The sequence below is a fragment of the Molossus molossus genome, unplaced genomic scaffold (assembly GCF_014108415.1).
Source record: "Molossus molossus isolate mMolMol1 unplaced genomic scaffold, mMolMol1.p scaffold_m16_p_9, whole genome shotgun sequence".
Classification (NCBI taxonomy): Eukaryota; Metazoa; Chordata; class Mammalia; order Chiroptera; family Molossidae; genus Molossus; species Molossus molossus.
This window is the reverse complement of record NW_023425403.1, coordinates 26,282,853-26,296,787: the sequence shown is the minus strand read 5'-3', so window position 1 is coordinate 26,296,787 and position 13,935 is coordinate 26,282,853. Positions and strand designations below refer to the sequence as shown.

Here is a 13,935-nt window from a genome sequence, read left to right as displayed (position 1 = left end):
GAAAAGAAGTGTTAACTCTGAGGTCCTTTGGGACCTTGATGTGATTATGGGAGAGGGACTTAATAAGTGTAAGGGTCTCTACCTTGTAAATAGCTACTCAGCCACACACAGCCATGGAATATACCCATCCATGCAGACTGGGTGGGAAAGAAAGCCCTTTTCTTTACCTATGTGCTTCCTGAAGGGAGAGGGCAGATTAATAAAACATCTTGGTGGATGGTTTGGATTCTTTTGCCTTTAGTCATGAGGCTGATGTAATAGCAGTCAACAGATTTCATGGTAAAGATAGTCACAGTTCCCAGAGCAAATCATTTCCAGTTGCACCATAACGGCAACCACCCTTATGGCAGCCCTTCAGGAACTGGTGGGCGAGTGGTCCTTCCCCCGTTAGAGCTTCGGTGGGAAGCACAGGGCCACTTTTTTTCCAGAAGGACAAAGAAGTCTTGGATTGTAAGATTGTCCCGTTACACTTTATTTCTCCTCGTCCAGCCCTGGAGAACAGAATTCGCTGCAGTCTAGATCTAGGGGTGAAGGGCACAGCCCTGTGCACATGGAGCACATGGAGCCTTCAGCCCGCGGGATAGTTTGAGTTTGGGGGAGGAATGTGGGTGTTAGGGAAATAGGATGACAGAAGGGGAGGGCTAACTGTATTCGGGCTGGGCTCAATTCTATCCTTCCTTCTCATCCTCACTGCTGTGGTTTCAAAATTTGTTTTGCATTAAGATGTGTCAGTTCTCAACAATTACAATGGACTAAGAACATACATTTCTTTTATGGTAATAGTTTCTTTTAGATTCAGCCTGTAAATCTTACTGTGCAGCCCGAGACAATGGAAGATGCCAGTGTGGTAAGTGGCCAAGCTCTGGACCAGGAACCAAGAGTCTGGAGTTCATTTCTTGCCCCGTTCCCAACCTGCTCTGACTTCAGACAATTGCCCAGTCCACAAAGGGATGCCAGCAAGTAGCCTAAACTTCCCTACCAACTGCTATGAAGGGAAGATGAGAGAATATATGGGAGAGAGCTTTATGTGCCATGAATGTTTTAAAAAGCAGGGAGTACAATTTGAGTATTAAGAGAATGCTTTGTTAAGAGATGCAATAGTCAGAATTCATGAGGCACTTCCTGAGGACAAAGCCTTGATGGATTATTGGGAACCTTGGAGTGTGCAGACCTGAGGCTGGACCAGGCAGCCGAGGGCCACGGACAACACTCTCAAGCAGGAGACTGCAGGGCTACAGTGGGTGGGTCTGACCCAGGACAGCATGCTATTGCCATTCAGGAAACTTGCTGAGGATGCTGTCACTGCTTTGATGAAAACTAGGAATTTTCAGACCTGCTGCCAGTTATGTGTAACAAAAGACGAAGTCCCAACTTTGCTTGATTTTCTCTGTCAAAGGTCCTGGCTTGCTATGGGTACACAGGACATCCTTTGGTTTCTTTTCCTTATCTGAGTTTGATTCAGCCTCCCATGGCTTGCCTCCTTTGTTGTTCTTGATCTCTAGGCACAAGCCAGAGAGCTCTTCATTGCTCAGACCGTTTCACCTGTCCCAAAGGACTCCACAGCCACCATCAGGACCCTCAGCTGAGTTAGCAAAGGTTATCTGAAAGAACCTAGTGGATCTGCCAGTCAGCCATATTACTTGGGAAAATCATGTCCTCTCTGGCCTCCCTATCTGCACTGTGGAGAAGGTATGAGAAGGCTGAGTCTGCTCCAAGGTAATCTGCTGGCTGGAGCGGCAGTGCTGACACCACAGGCTAGCTGATGTCGCCATCTAGAGGCGACTTAAAGGTTTCTTGCAACAAGAGGTAGGTAACCCCTATTTTTGATAATTCCTGAAATGCCAACATTTTATTTTCTTGCCCTTGGAAGTTCAGAATCTCTCTTTCATCCACGGTTTGGCTTTGGCTGCATCTGTGATCCAAGGGGAATCCTCTCCAAAGCCAGCTGGTGTGATGCCAGTGATGGGCACAGCTGCATGCTGTCGGTTCCAATGCCTCCCTCCTGTTATATTCACTCACTACACCAGATCATAAAAAATAAATCTTTTAATTGCTTTGTAATTGGCACAGATGGCATAATTCAAACTCACATTTTTATTTAATAGACTGTGAAGCATCACACTCTAGCTCTGACTGAAACAGCACAGGGATCATAATGGTTGAAGTTTTACAAAATTACATTCGGCAGCAGCATCCTGTTCTGAAAGTTATTTCATAAAATTAAAGATTGGGGCTTAAATAAATAAGAAAAAAAATCACCCAAGAAATAAACAACCCAGATCAAAGTCATCTGTCATGACTATCTGAGAAGTGTGCTTTCTGGTTTTTGAATATCTTGCTATTCTATTAACAAACAAGAGCTGCAGTTCTGGCTTATAAATGCTGTGGGGTGGGGGGAGGCCTATAAATGTGCCTAGAAAGTGCTCCTCAGGAACAGGAACCTCACAGTCAGGCCCTGTTGAAACTGCGAACCTGAACTGGCGTTGAAGGAATCTTTCATTTCTGGGGAGCTACAAGATTCACTGGGCTTTGATAAGAAATCACCATAAAGAGAATTACGGTGGATGAGAAATCATATCATTAACTTCTCACCACTGTAGGGTCCAGGGGAAAAAGCTCAAAGTCCTGTCCCTTCAGGAGGATGTTAGAAAGGCTAAAGTCCTTTTTTCTGTTACCCCCATAATTTACAGGGTGACCAACGACACAGATTTTCATCAGCCACCATTTGGGTTTAGAGCATTAGCTCAAGCCATTTCCTGAAGTTACCTCTACTGCTGGTCCAGAGTAGAGACAAATATTTACTGGGTGGGGTGGAAATGGGGGCGGGGTAGCAGTGGGGAGGCAAAATTACCTTGCTGCAGAGCAGCAAAGATGATTCCTCAGTGGGGGCTTGTATGACGCTGGTAACCACAGGGAACTGTCTATTAAAATGGATGACAAATGGGAACTCCTCTGACTCTGGTGATTACAGGCATCAGTGACTGAATCTTAACCCGGGAAAGGCATTCACGGGTTGATTGGTTCTCCTGGGCAAGATTCAATACCAAACTCAATTCCTGGCTATTGGTTTGGTATCTGTTCCCCAAAAATGTCAGGATTTCTCAAATCCACTCCAAAGCCACTACTTGAAGTGAGCTTCCTACATCAGACACTAAATACAGACGGTTTCCATCAATACACACAATCCTCAGCATGCTCTCACCAGGTCACAAGAAGAGCATGGTTGTGTTGTAACCAGGGGAATATCAAAATGAACATCCAGGTGAGTGCACAATCAGTCTTCCTGGACAGGGCCCTCGGGCTGTGAGCCACAGTTGGTTGTTCCGTGGCTCAATGTGTCTGGGCCACCTCCACAGGGGCCTTCAGGTCTGCTGCGGACTTGTCCAGGGCAGGTTTCTTAGAGTAATCTCGCTCTCCAAAAATGGTGCTTCCTATGCGGATATTCGTAGATCCTACTTCAATCTGTGGGAAAGAAGAGCAAGTATGGAGGGCTGAGTTTAAAATAACAAACTGGAGCCAGTGCTGAAGGGGTGCCTCTCATTCTAGCTTTTGAGGGGCCTCTAGGAGGAAGAATGATAATACGGCTGAAGAGGACAGGGCAGTGGTTCTCCTCGGAGGCAATGCAACCTGGGAGGAGGGTCAGACGTCCTGCTGTGTGTGGGACACAGCGGCCCAGGGCCCAGGGCGTTATCTCTCAGCCCACACCCCTTTGCAGTGTTGCCTGGTCAGGCAGATGAAAAATCCCCCTTATCGTCGTCTCAGCACAGCATCTAATTCCATTTACTTATAAACACAAGAGGAAAGTTTATACTTTGATTTCTGGAACTTTATCAAGTTATTGACTGTTCCAGAAAATCATGTATTTGAGTTGCCAACATAACACAGTATATTTTTATGATGCATTCATGGTGAATCTACACATAAGATTAAGCATCAGACTTCATCATGACTTATTGTCATACAGCTATGGTTCAGCATTTACATAGCAAAATAAATGCCTTTTTATTTATTTATTTTTATTTTTTTTATCCTCACCCAAGGACATTTTTTCATTTTTTGTTCAGATAGAGTGGGAGGGAGAGAGAGGAAGAGAGAGAGAGAAACATCGACGTGAAGGGACACATCGAGTGGCTGCCACCTGCATGACCAACTAGGGCCGGGGACAAACTGCAACCGAGGTACGTGCCCTTAGTGGAAACCAAACCCGGGTCTCTATGGACCGCAGGCCGACGCTCTAACCGCTGAGCCAAACCGGCCAGGGCAATAAATGCCTTTTTAAAAATTACTGTTTCATTTTGTCTTATTTTCCTTTAGATTCCACTTAGGGAATTATATTGTTAGGCCCTGGTCGGTTTGCTCAGTGGTTAGAGCATAAGCCTGGAGACCGAAGGGTCATGGGTTTGATTCCTGGTCAAAGGCACGTAACCTGGTTTGCAGGTTCGATCTCTGGCCCCAGTTGGGGTCGTGCAGGAGGCAACCAATTGATGTGTCTCTCTCACATCGGTGTTTCTCTCTCAGTTTCTTCCACTCTCTAAAAATCAATAAAAAATATCCTTGGGTGAGAATTAACAACAACAACAAAATTATGCGCCAGGCTATAATTTCTATACATTTCATTTCAAAGAAGTAGGAAGTGGGGAATATTAGAATAGTTGAGAACCACTGCTATTGGATGCCCTGTTGCTGCAATGAGGCACTTCAAAGATTTCTCCCAAAAAAACTGATGCTTGCTGTGGCCTTTTGGACCCTCCCATCAAATGGTACCCAGAAGGACACTTACTGCATGTTGGAAGTCCATGGACATGCCCATGCTCAGCTCAACCTGGTCAGCAGGAATGTTCAGTTTTTTACACAGCTCCTCCCGGAGGGACAATAACATCTGACAGAAAGACAAGTGTGTCACCTATTTTATTCCTGCCTCTCCAAGGATGCCTGAAAGTGGCTGAATTTGAACAAAGATTATTTTTTTCTCATGGTTTCAAGGCCTGTCAAAATTACTAGTAGTTACTGAAAGTTTTTTCTTTTTTAGCAAATTCACCTACTTTCATGAAAATTATCAGTCAATAAAGAAGAAGAAAGAGCTCATTTTCTCTAAAGACTGTTTTAGCAAGGGCAAACTGAGCTGAGAAGGGTCTGTGGGGTTTTGGAAACCTGTTCTCTTTTCCTAATAAAAAGAGCTCAGAAGAGGGTTATAACACCTGACAGACAGCATCTGGGATGTCTTTGAAGTTTACTACAGTAGCCAGCCCTGCAACAGCATTTTGCTGAGGTGCTTCTTTAGCATGTCAGCAATCCCCCATCCCTGGCCCCCAGTACCTGGAAGTCAGGATTTGGTCCTTGACTAAGATCATGCCCAAAGCTTCCTATGGTCATCAGCCCCACGAATTCCAGGCTGGGGCACTTGGCATTTATGTGTTCTACCACAGCTACTGTCTCTGAAGGTAGAAGGCCATGTTTACCTTCACACACACACAAAAACAAAAACAAAAAAAGACCGTTATACCAAAATGTTTTAAGTAGCCAGAGAAAGGGTTCATTTTCATCCCTTCCTTGTAATGGAGGAGGTGACCCTCATACAAGAAGACCTTTGGAAAGAACTTTTTCTCAAGTCCAAAAAATAACTTTATATTTGAGGTCTTCATGTAGTTCCCCTCTGGTCAGGTTCTGAATTTCTCAAGGGAAGAGCTATAAATTGAACTCTTTTTACTCTATCTCAATATCTGACCTGAGAATAGCTAGAATACAGGGAAAAGAAGAAAACATTGCTTTTCTTGGGACACTAAGAGAATTCACATCACCAAAATGCCAGATTAACCTGAGAATTATTTTTCCAAATAATTTATTAGTAAAATTGTTAAAAATTTAAAATAAAGTATGTATGATACAGTTTTGACTATATAATTTGCTAAATTTTACAGAACTTGCTAATTAACAACTAGAGGAGAAATCTGCAGCAAATGATCATTTGTTACTCAGTTATAAGGATTATTGGTACTGTCTCTCCCTTATTAGCATATAGAAATGCAAAGAACACTCACTTCAGTATTTAATTAGGAAAAATTATAGCTAATTATCAAGATATGATGTAAAAGATTTCATCTGGAGTCAATTTCAGATGTATCTACATTGATAATGTAATATGTAATCTGGGCGCACATATATACAATACTTGTTAAAATTTACTGAACACTTACTTATGTGCCAGGTGCATGTGGCAAATCCTAAGTGCTTTTCACTTAATACAATAATTCTATGAAATAAGTATTCTTACCATCTCTATTCTAATCATGTGGCACAGGGAAGCCTATTACCTTTTCCAAGGTCACACAAATAGAAACCGTGAAACTAAACTTTGAACCCAGGTAGCCTGACTCCAGGGCCTATTCAGAAAACAGATGCATATAATGAACTCCTTCATGCTAATATTTGATGAATACTGGTGCTCTGACGGTTGGAAGCCAATGACTGATCTGGAAACAAAGTGCTAACAAGTATGATGTGCAGGGTTTTATGCCAACAACACTGTCTGCATAAGCACATTCAATCCTCACAACACCTTCTGGAGTAGGTACTATTATGTTATCACTGCCTGACAAGGAGACAGGTACAGGCGGGTTTGCTAACGTATGCAAGATTACGAAGCTGGAAAGTGGTGGAGCTCAAACCCAAGGTCGGCCTGATTTCAATGCCTGTGCTCTGTCCACTGTGTTACACTGTTAACTAAGCCCTGGAAAGATATTCACTGCCTGGTGCTCACAGTGATTTTCTTTCTATTTTCTCCCAATGTAACACTAAGTAAGTTATTTTTTAGGACTCAAGAAGAGTAACTTCTCATGTAACTTTGCAATCTCTTTCAAGAGTGATGGTGACTTCTGGGAATTTTCAGATCAAAGTCACAATCTCCTTCTTGATTCTCCCTGTCTGCCCCCTCAAAAATTAAGAAATAAAATCATGATGCATTAAATACTAGGTGGGTTGGTGTGGCTGTCATCATGCCATCTAGATCCTACATAACACAGCTTACTTAAAGGCCTATGATTTATTTCTAAGACCTTAGTCGTCAGATAAATTAGGCCTGCCATTCTTCCTGGGCATTAAACATCCTAAGGGAAGAAAAATCTACAATACAGGTCTGGTCACTTACTCTCTTCTCCACTGGTGTTAATCTGGACCATAACCTTTAACCTTTCAGGAGAACCTTTTTTCTGCCACGAACTGTTCACTTTGTCTGCCAACTTCACTGAATCCACTGTTTCCAGCATGAAGAGATTGGGGACAGCTGTAATGAGAAAGAGGCAAGGCAATTCTTCACATACTCCATCCACTGCAACACGCAACATACAAAACATCTTCTGGAAGACAGAAAAATAATCTCCCAGGAAAAGAAAGAGACACTAAATCCCAGTCCTGCTAATAAGACTTATGTGAAAGTTTTACTAGATGTAAGTTCAAATAATAACCATTGCTGTCTAATCAGCAAAAACAAATAAGAGAGGCAAATGCTGACATATCATAATCATGCAGCATATGTATCCATTTGCTGTGAGAGGTTGATAATTGCAGAGATTCCTAATAGCAGGCTTGGTCTGATTCAATCTCAGTTCAAACTGAGAGAAATAGGTCAAGAGGACAATAAAGAAAGAATAATCAGTGGCAGCCAAAGTACTTCTTTGGCATGATATCACCATGTTATTAATTTTTTTTCCCTTTATTAATTTTAGAGAGAAAAGAAAAGAGAGGGAGAGATAGAAACATCGATGAGAGAGAACATCGATTAGCTGCCTCCTGCATGCCCCCCACTGGCAATTTGGCTCACAACCTGGGCATGTGCCCTAAGAACCGAACTGGTGACCTCTTGGTGCATGGGTCGATGCTCAACCACTGAGTCACACTGGCCAAGCTCACCATGTTCTTACACTTTCTGGAATGGGAGTGCTAGAAATGATACCATCAAGACAGTAAAATGACAACCCATGGAATGAAACAAAAATATTTGTAAATCATTTATCTGATAAGGGTCTGGTATGTATCAAGAATATATAAAGAACTTTTATTACTCAATAAAAAGACAACCTGGTTAAAAATGAACAAAGAATTTGAAAAGACATTTCTTCAAAGAAATATACAAATGGCCAATGAGCACATGAAAATATGCTCAACGCTCAACTTCATTAGTCACTAGGAAATGTAAATGAAAACCACCGTGAGATACCGTTTCACGTATTTTTTACAACTACATTTTATCTCCTTTGCTGACTTATTACTATAATTCTTTACTGTTATTTATTGGTTGCTTTAGAGTTTAACTTATCATAGTCTACCTTTAAGTGGTATACCACTTCACATAAAGTTTAAGAACCTTATAATAGTGTACTTCTGTTTCTTCCTTTCCATTCTTTATGCTATTATTGTCATGTATGTTGCTTTAACATATCCTAAACCCCATAATACATCATTATTTTTACTTATATAACATATAACATATAAGTAAAATAGAGAAAAATAAATAAATAAATCTCTAGCTAGATGGACTAGGAAAAAAAAAGAGAGAGAGAGGGCAGAAATTACAATATCAGGAATGAGAGAGTTGACATCACTATAGGCTCTACATATATTATCCTCACCCGAGGGCATTTTTCCATTTTTTGTACAGATAGAGTGGGAGGGAGAGAGAGAGAGAAACATCGACGTGAAAGGGACACATCGAGTGGCTGCCACCCGCACGACCAACCAGGGCCGGGGACAAACTGCAACCAGGTACGTGCCCTTAGCGGGAACCGAACCCGGGTCTCTCCGGACCGCAGGCCGACGCTCTAACCGCTGAGCCAAACCGGCCAGGGCAGGCTCTACATATATTAAAAGGATAGCCTGGACTGGCTGGTGTGGCTCAGTGGATTGAGTGTCATCCCATGGACTGAGAGGTCCCAGTTTGATTCCCAGTCAGGGAACATGCCCGGGTTGTGGGCTTGATCCCCGGTAGAGGGCTTGCAGGAGGCAGCCAATCAATGTTGCTCTCTCACATCGATGTTTCTATCTCCTCTCCCTTCCTATCTCTTTAAAAAAATAAAAACATATTTTAAAAAATTATAAAGAATAATAAAGGAAATTACAAACAGCCTTATGTCCATTAACTCATTAATTTGATGAAATGGACAAATTCCTTGAAAGACACAAAGTACCAAAGCTGATCCAAGAAGAAACAGATTATGTGAATAGCTCTATATCTATTTGTGAAATCGAAACTATAGCTAAAAACCTTCCCATAAAGTAAACGCCAGCCCTGGCCAGTTTGGCTCAGCGGTCTGCAGACCAGAGAGTCCCAGGTTCAGTTCCTGCTAGGGGCATGTACCACCAAAAAAACCAAATGGTTAAGGAAAAGATAATACTAATTCCACACATACTCTTCCAAAAGACTTAGGGAGGGCATACTTTCCAATTCATTCTATGAGGCCAGCATTACCCTTGATATAAAACCCAAATAAAAACATTTCAAGAAAACTGGAAACCTATGTCCCTGTTGAATATAGATGCAATATCTAACAAATCAAATGCAGCATTATATTAAAAAAATAACACTTCATGACCAAGTAAAATTTATCCCCAGGAACGCAGGGTTGATTTAACATCTGAAGATCAACAAATGTAATTCAACATGTTAACAACCTAAAAAAGAAAAACCATATGATCATATTTAGAGTGTTATCTTACCCATCAATTTGTTGACATTTTGTTTCTGCAGGTGGCCAATGAAGTGCCACTTAATCTCAGGACATGAAGACAGAATCTGAAGAGAAAAAGGTAACTATTTTTGACACAGATTTTATGGAGGCCTAGCTGGCTCAAATACTTTGCACAGTTGCTTCTGACCTTTCATGTCTATGCAGTAAAGCACTACCATCACCTTCAGCCAGACTCCTAATGATACTTAGAAAAACATCTAAGGCTTCTGTTCTGTTTCTCTTCCTTCTTCCCATCAACTCTCTCCATCTTTCAGATATCACCCATTAAGACTGAACTGATTAAAGCTTTCAAGTCTCAAAAGGATCCAAGATTACATCAAGCTCCTAGAAATCACCAATTTCAAAAAATTGCAAAGGAGAAAACTATAGTCTTAATAAAGAAAGAAAATCTAACTTGAGAAATACTGGGGACAACATTTCTGCTGCCAGCCCAACCTCCTGCTCTAAAACTCAACCACTAACATGGGTCTAATTTTCAAATGAAACGCCAAGATTTAGATACAAGCTCAAGAATTCATGTATCTACTTACTTTAGGATTTGATGCTTTTTCCAGCAGTTCCTGAACCTACAGGGTAAAATAATGACAAGTCAGAAGCTTGGCAAACATGACTGACTCTTCCAAAGGCAGTTTGGAAAAGGGCTCTTACATAGTTCTCTCCGAAAGTGCGTTGGCCATGATTGTAGGCCTCAATCACCATGTCTGCAGGTTTGGTTTTGCTGACTGCTACTAGTCGGGGCTGGATGGCCGGGAGATCCTGCCAAGAGGGAAAGAGCCAGATGAGTGAATGTTTGGGAATATTATCGTGATAAGTCTTCTAAGATAGACCCTGTATAATCAGCATAGCTCTTAACTTGGTATTTGGTAAGCTCCATTTTTCCAGTATTGCAGGGAGATCAGTGCCAAATAATGTTGATCAAATGTCTTTCAAATGCACTGCATCTAAATCTAATATGTTAGCTACTTTAATATCTAGCAAAAGACATTTTTCAGGAGAGCGGGGCAGGTAAGTAAAAGCAATAAATTTCCTTAAAATGCAGTCTTTAATCAACTGTGTCAGCATCACCTGGGTCCCACTCTAGAATTTCAATTTCTGGGTCTGGAGTTAGAGAAACTCCTTTTTAACAGACTCTCCAGATGATTCTCTTGCACACTAAGGTTGGAGGTTTAAAAATCACTCATTAAGGAAACGCATCACTCTCTGAATAGAAGGAAGGCCACTTCTGGTTTCTGAACCTCCAGGTTAACAGTTTTGGAAACTCATTCTGGTCCTGGTGTAATTATTAATATTGACCCCATTCATTTTCAAAAGCATCCTGCTGAGAATAACTATGTAATCTATTGTTCAATCTAAACAAGAACCAGCGGCAGGGACACAGAAAAAACTCTGGAATCAAGATCAGATCTATCTGAACCCCTTCTCATGGCCATTACATAAAGAGCAAAGCTTCTCCAAATTCTACTGCAACAAAATCCACATAGAGGCAACAAGAGAAGAGATTCACTTCTCCTTACAGAGTTCAGTTTTCATGTACCACATCACCCTTTTGCAGTTTTTACAGAATCACGGTATTCTCAAAGGGCCTGAAGAGTCAGGTCAATTATAGAGTTTCTTTCTATTTCCGAGGGCTGTATTAATAGCCTTTCATAACATGTCTTAGCTCCTAGGATCATGTTGATGAATTGATGGTTTCCAGACAGAAATATGAAACAGGCAGCAAATCTGCCTGAGAGTTATGCTGGGAGAACTTCCAAGTGTCATGTTTATTAGAGAAATCCCTAGTTTATCTTGGAGAATCACTGAGAATCAGAACATTAACTTCAGGAGTGAGCTCAGAGCAATCAGAGTTCATTCCTTTGCCTATGCAGAAGAGGAAATACGGAACCAGAGTAGTTAAGTAACTTGTTCAATGTACTATTTAACCAGTAGCCAAGGAAATGACACAGGTCTTCTGTCTCCAGGCCAGCATTCTTTTTATTGGTGTTTTTAATTTTTATTTTTCAATTATGATTTACTTTCAATATTATTTTGTATTGGTTTAAGGTGTACAGCTTAGTGATTAGACAATCATATACTTTACAAAGTGTTCCCCTCCATATTTCCAGGACCCACCTGGTACCATACATAGTTATCAAAATATTATTGACTTATAAATATTCCCTATGCTGTTCTGCTTACATTCTCGTGACTATTTTGTAACTACCAATTTGTGCTTCTCAATCCCTTCACTTCTTTCACCCAGCCCCCCAACCGTCCTCCCCTCTAGCAACCACCAGTCCACAATCTGTGCCTATGAGTTCCTGGCCAGTATTCTGAGTTCTGACACCGTAAGTGCTGATAAGAAACCTCTGACCTCTCCGTTGAGGTGTGTCTCACTCCACACCATCCAAGGAGGGCAGCTACTGACTGACCCCTGGTCTAATGAAATTCCAACAGAAGACAAAATATATATAAGGGGGAAAAGTCTCTCTGTAAGGGGATTAGATGTCAGCTCCCTCCTGCGGCAAACGCGCAAGTGCTGCTCGGTGCCTCGGTAGTCGGCCCATCAGTGCACCGTCTAGGTCGCCCACAGGGGGAACCGACATCTACTGAGCATCTACTAGCTGTTCCAGCGGTTCTCAACCTGGGGGTCGAACGACCCTTTCACAGGGGTCGCCTACGACCATCGGAAAACATCTTAGGAACCGAGACACCGCTCCTCTATCGTCTCCAGGCGGGTCAGCCCACCTACTACACGAGGAACTGTATTAACGGGTCGCAGGGCATTAGGAAGGTTGAGGGCACTGAGTCGCTGCCACACACGTGATCTCAGGCGGACCTGGCCTCATGAGGGTGCTATTGGGAGACGTCTTTTCTCGCAGCTGCTGGGCTCAGGGGGCTCAGGCCTGCCCCTTCTCCCGTCCGCTAAGGTTGTAGACTCCACGGAGCGGGACGGGCAAAGGCCGCAATGCCTGGAGACCGGTCGTTTTCCTGGGGTAGCGGATACCTTTTGTTCCAACTGAGCCAACCTCCAGGAAAGCTGACGGATTCATCTCGAGGTCACTGAGGGAGCCCTTCGCTAGCTTTTCGGGGCTCTGCAACCCGGGCGAATGCCAGGGCGGCGGGCGGGGCGGGGTCCCGCCCCTCCGGGAGAGCCCTCTGCGTCACCGTGACGACCCATTCCTACGCAGGTGTCCCCCTCCTCACAGCGGCCGCCCACCGTCCCCACGCGGTCCCCTGCCTCACCCGCGGCCGTCGCGCCACCGCCTGCTGCACGCGCTCGTTTACTGCCCGCAGAGCAAACGCGACTCCCAGCTCCGCTGACATGCTGCCAGCTTTCCACATCCCAAGGGATCAACGTCGAGACCCAGACCCCGGCAGCCCAGGGCTGAAACCACCTTCCGGTCCTGCCCAAATTACGTCTCTGTGCGGTCCAATCAGCGCTCACCTTCGAGTTATTTTACCCAATCGACACCGGGCACCGCGGGGGCGGGGCGGGGCGGGGGCGGTGTAGCGGAGGCCCCGCCCCTCCGCGACGGCCATCTTGGGCCGGTCCTAGTGGACCCCAGGGCCGTCCCGGGCGCGCCAGCTGGGCCTTCTTGGCGTCGTTCCAGTGCCTCCGGGACAGCCTTCAAAGATGTGTCGCCTGGTCCGCTGCTGTCCCCGCCCTAGCGGGACCCTCTTGAAGCAGAAAACGCGGCCTGCTCGCGGGGTCCTAGTCCCTTTCAAAATGCCTCGCGAATTTCCCAGTCCCTGCCATTCTGAGCTGTGAACCACGATTTCCGTGCGCGGGGACCGGGCATAGAAGCTGCTAGGGCGGGGGACCTCGCTTGTAGAATCTCAGATACTGCGAGGAACCGCCGAGGGAGAGAAAAGACAGCACGGTTCAGGCCTGGTTAGTGTCCTCTTGTCCTCCCTCAGACCAGTGCTGGCCAACACACAGGCGATCCGCACGCGTGATTTAGGGTTCAGGCAGGCACCCACAAAGTAAAGACGTGCCGACACGTGTCATCGGCCCCAATATGGCCGAAATAAGATGCCAACATGTAACCAGGAGAGAAACTTCAAATGAGATAGTTTAATGCCTTTTTGTCATAATTAGCTTCCGAATCCTGGGTACTTTGACCGCAGCGGGGCCTGTCCACGTGCGCCGCGGCCAGAGGCGGCCTGCAGCTGTCGGAGCACAGGCAGCTTTCGGTGGGTCGCCTGCCCGGCC

At 44.1% G+C, this 13,935-nt stretch overlaps 1 protein-coding gene across 1 annotated transcript; it reads right to left on the bottom strand.

Moving 5' to 3' along the window:
* Positions 1-1,780: 1,780 nt before the first annotated feature.
* LOC118622949 (pyridoxal phosphate binding protein) lies at positions 1,781-13,117 on the bottom strand. Its single transcript, XM_036250544.1, has 8 exons — positions 12,966-13,117; positions 10,389-10,496; positions 10,271-10,306; positions 9,709-9,784; positions 7,145-7,279; positions 5,317-5,459; positions 4,781-4,879; positions 1,781-3,462 (listed from the first exon to the last, which is right to left on the bottom strand). The coding sequence occupies exons 1-8, from the start codon at positions 13,062-13,064 to the stop codon at positions 3,331-3,333; spliced, it is 828 nt and encodes a 275-aa protein (XP_036106437.1). The 5' UTR covers positions 13,065-13,117; the 3' UTR covers positions 1,781-3,330.
* Between the last annotated feature and the right edge of the window lie 818 nt (positions 13,118-13,935).

Excerpts from the sequence above, each read along its gene's own strand:
- LOC118622949 (XM_036250544.1), bottom strand. The coding sequence starts at position 13,064 with ATGTGGAAAGCTGGCAGCATGTCAGCGGAGCTGGGAGTCGCGTTTGCT. Across the intron at positions 7,280-9,708 it reads AAATGTCAACAAATTGATGG|CTGTCCCCAATCTCTTCATG; the intron begins GTAAGATAACAC and ends TTCTCATTACAG. Across the intron at positions 3,463-4,780 it reads CCATGGACTTCCAACATGCA|ATTGAAGTAGGATCTACGAA; the intron begins GTAAGTGTCCTT and ends TCTTTCCCACAG.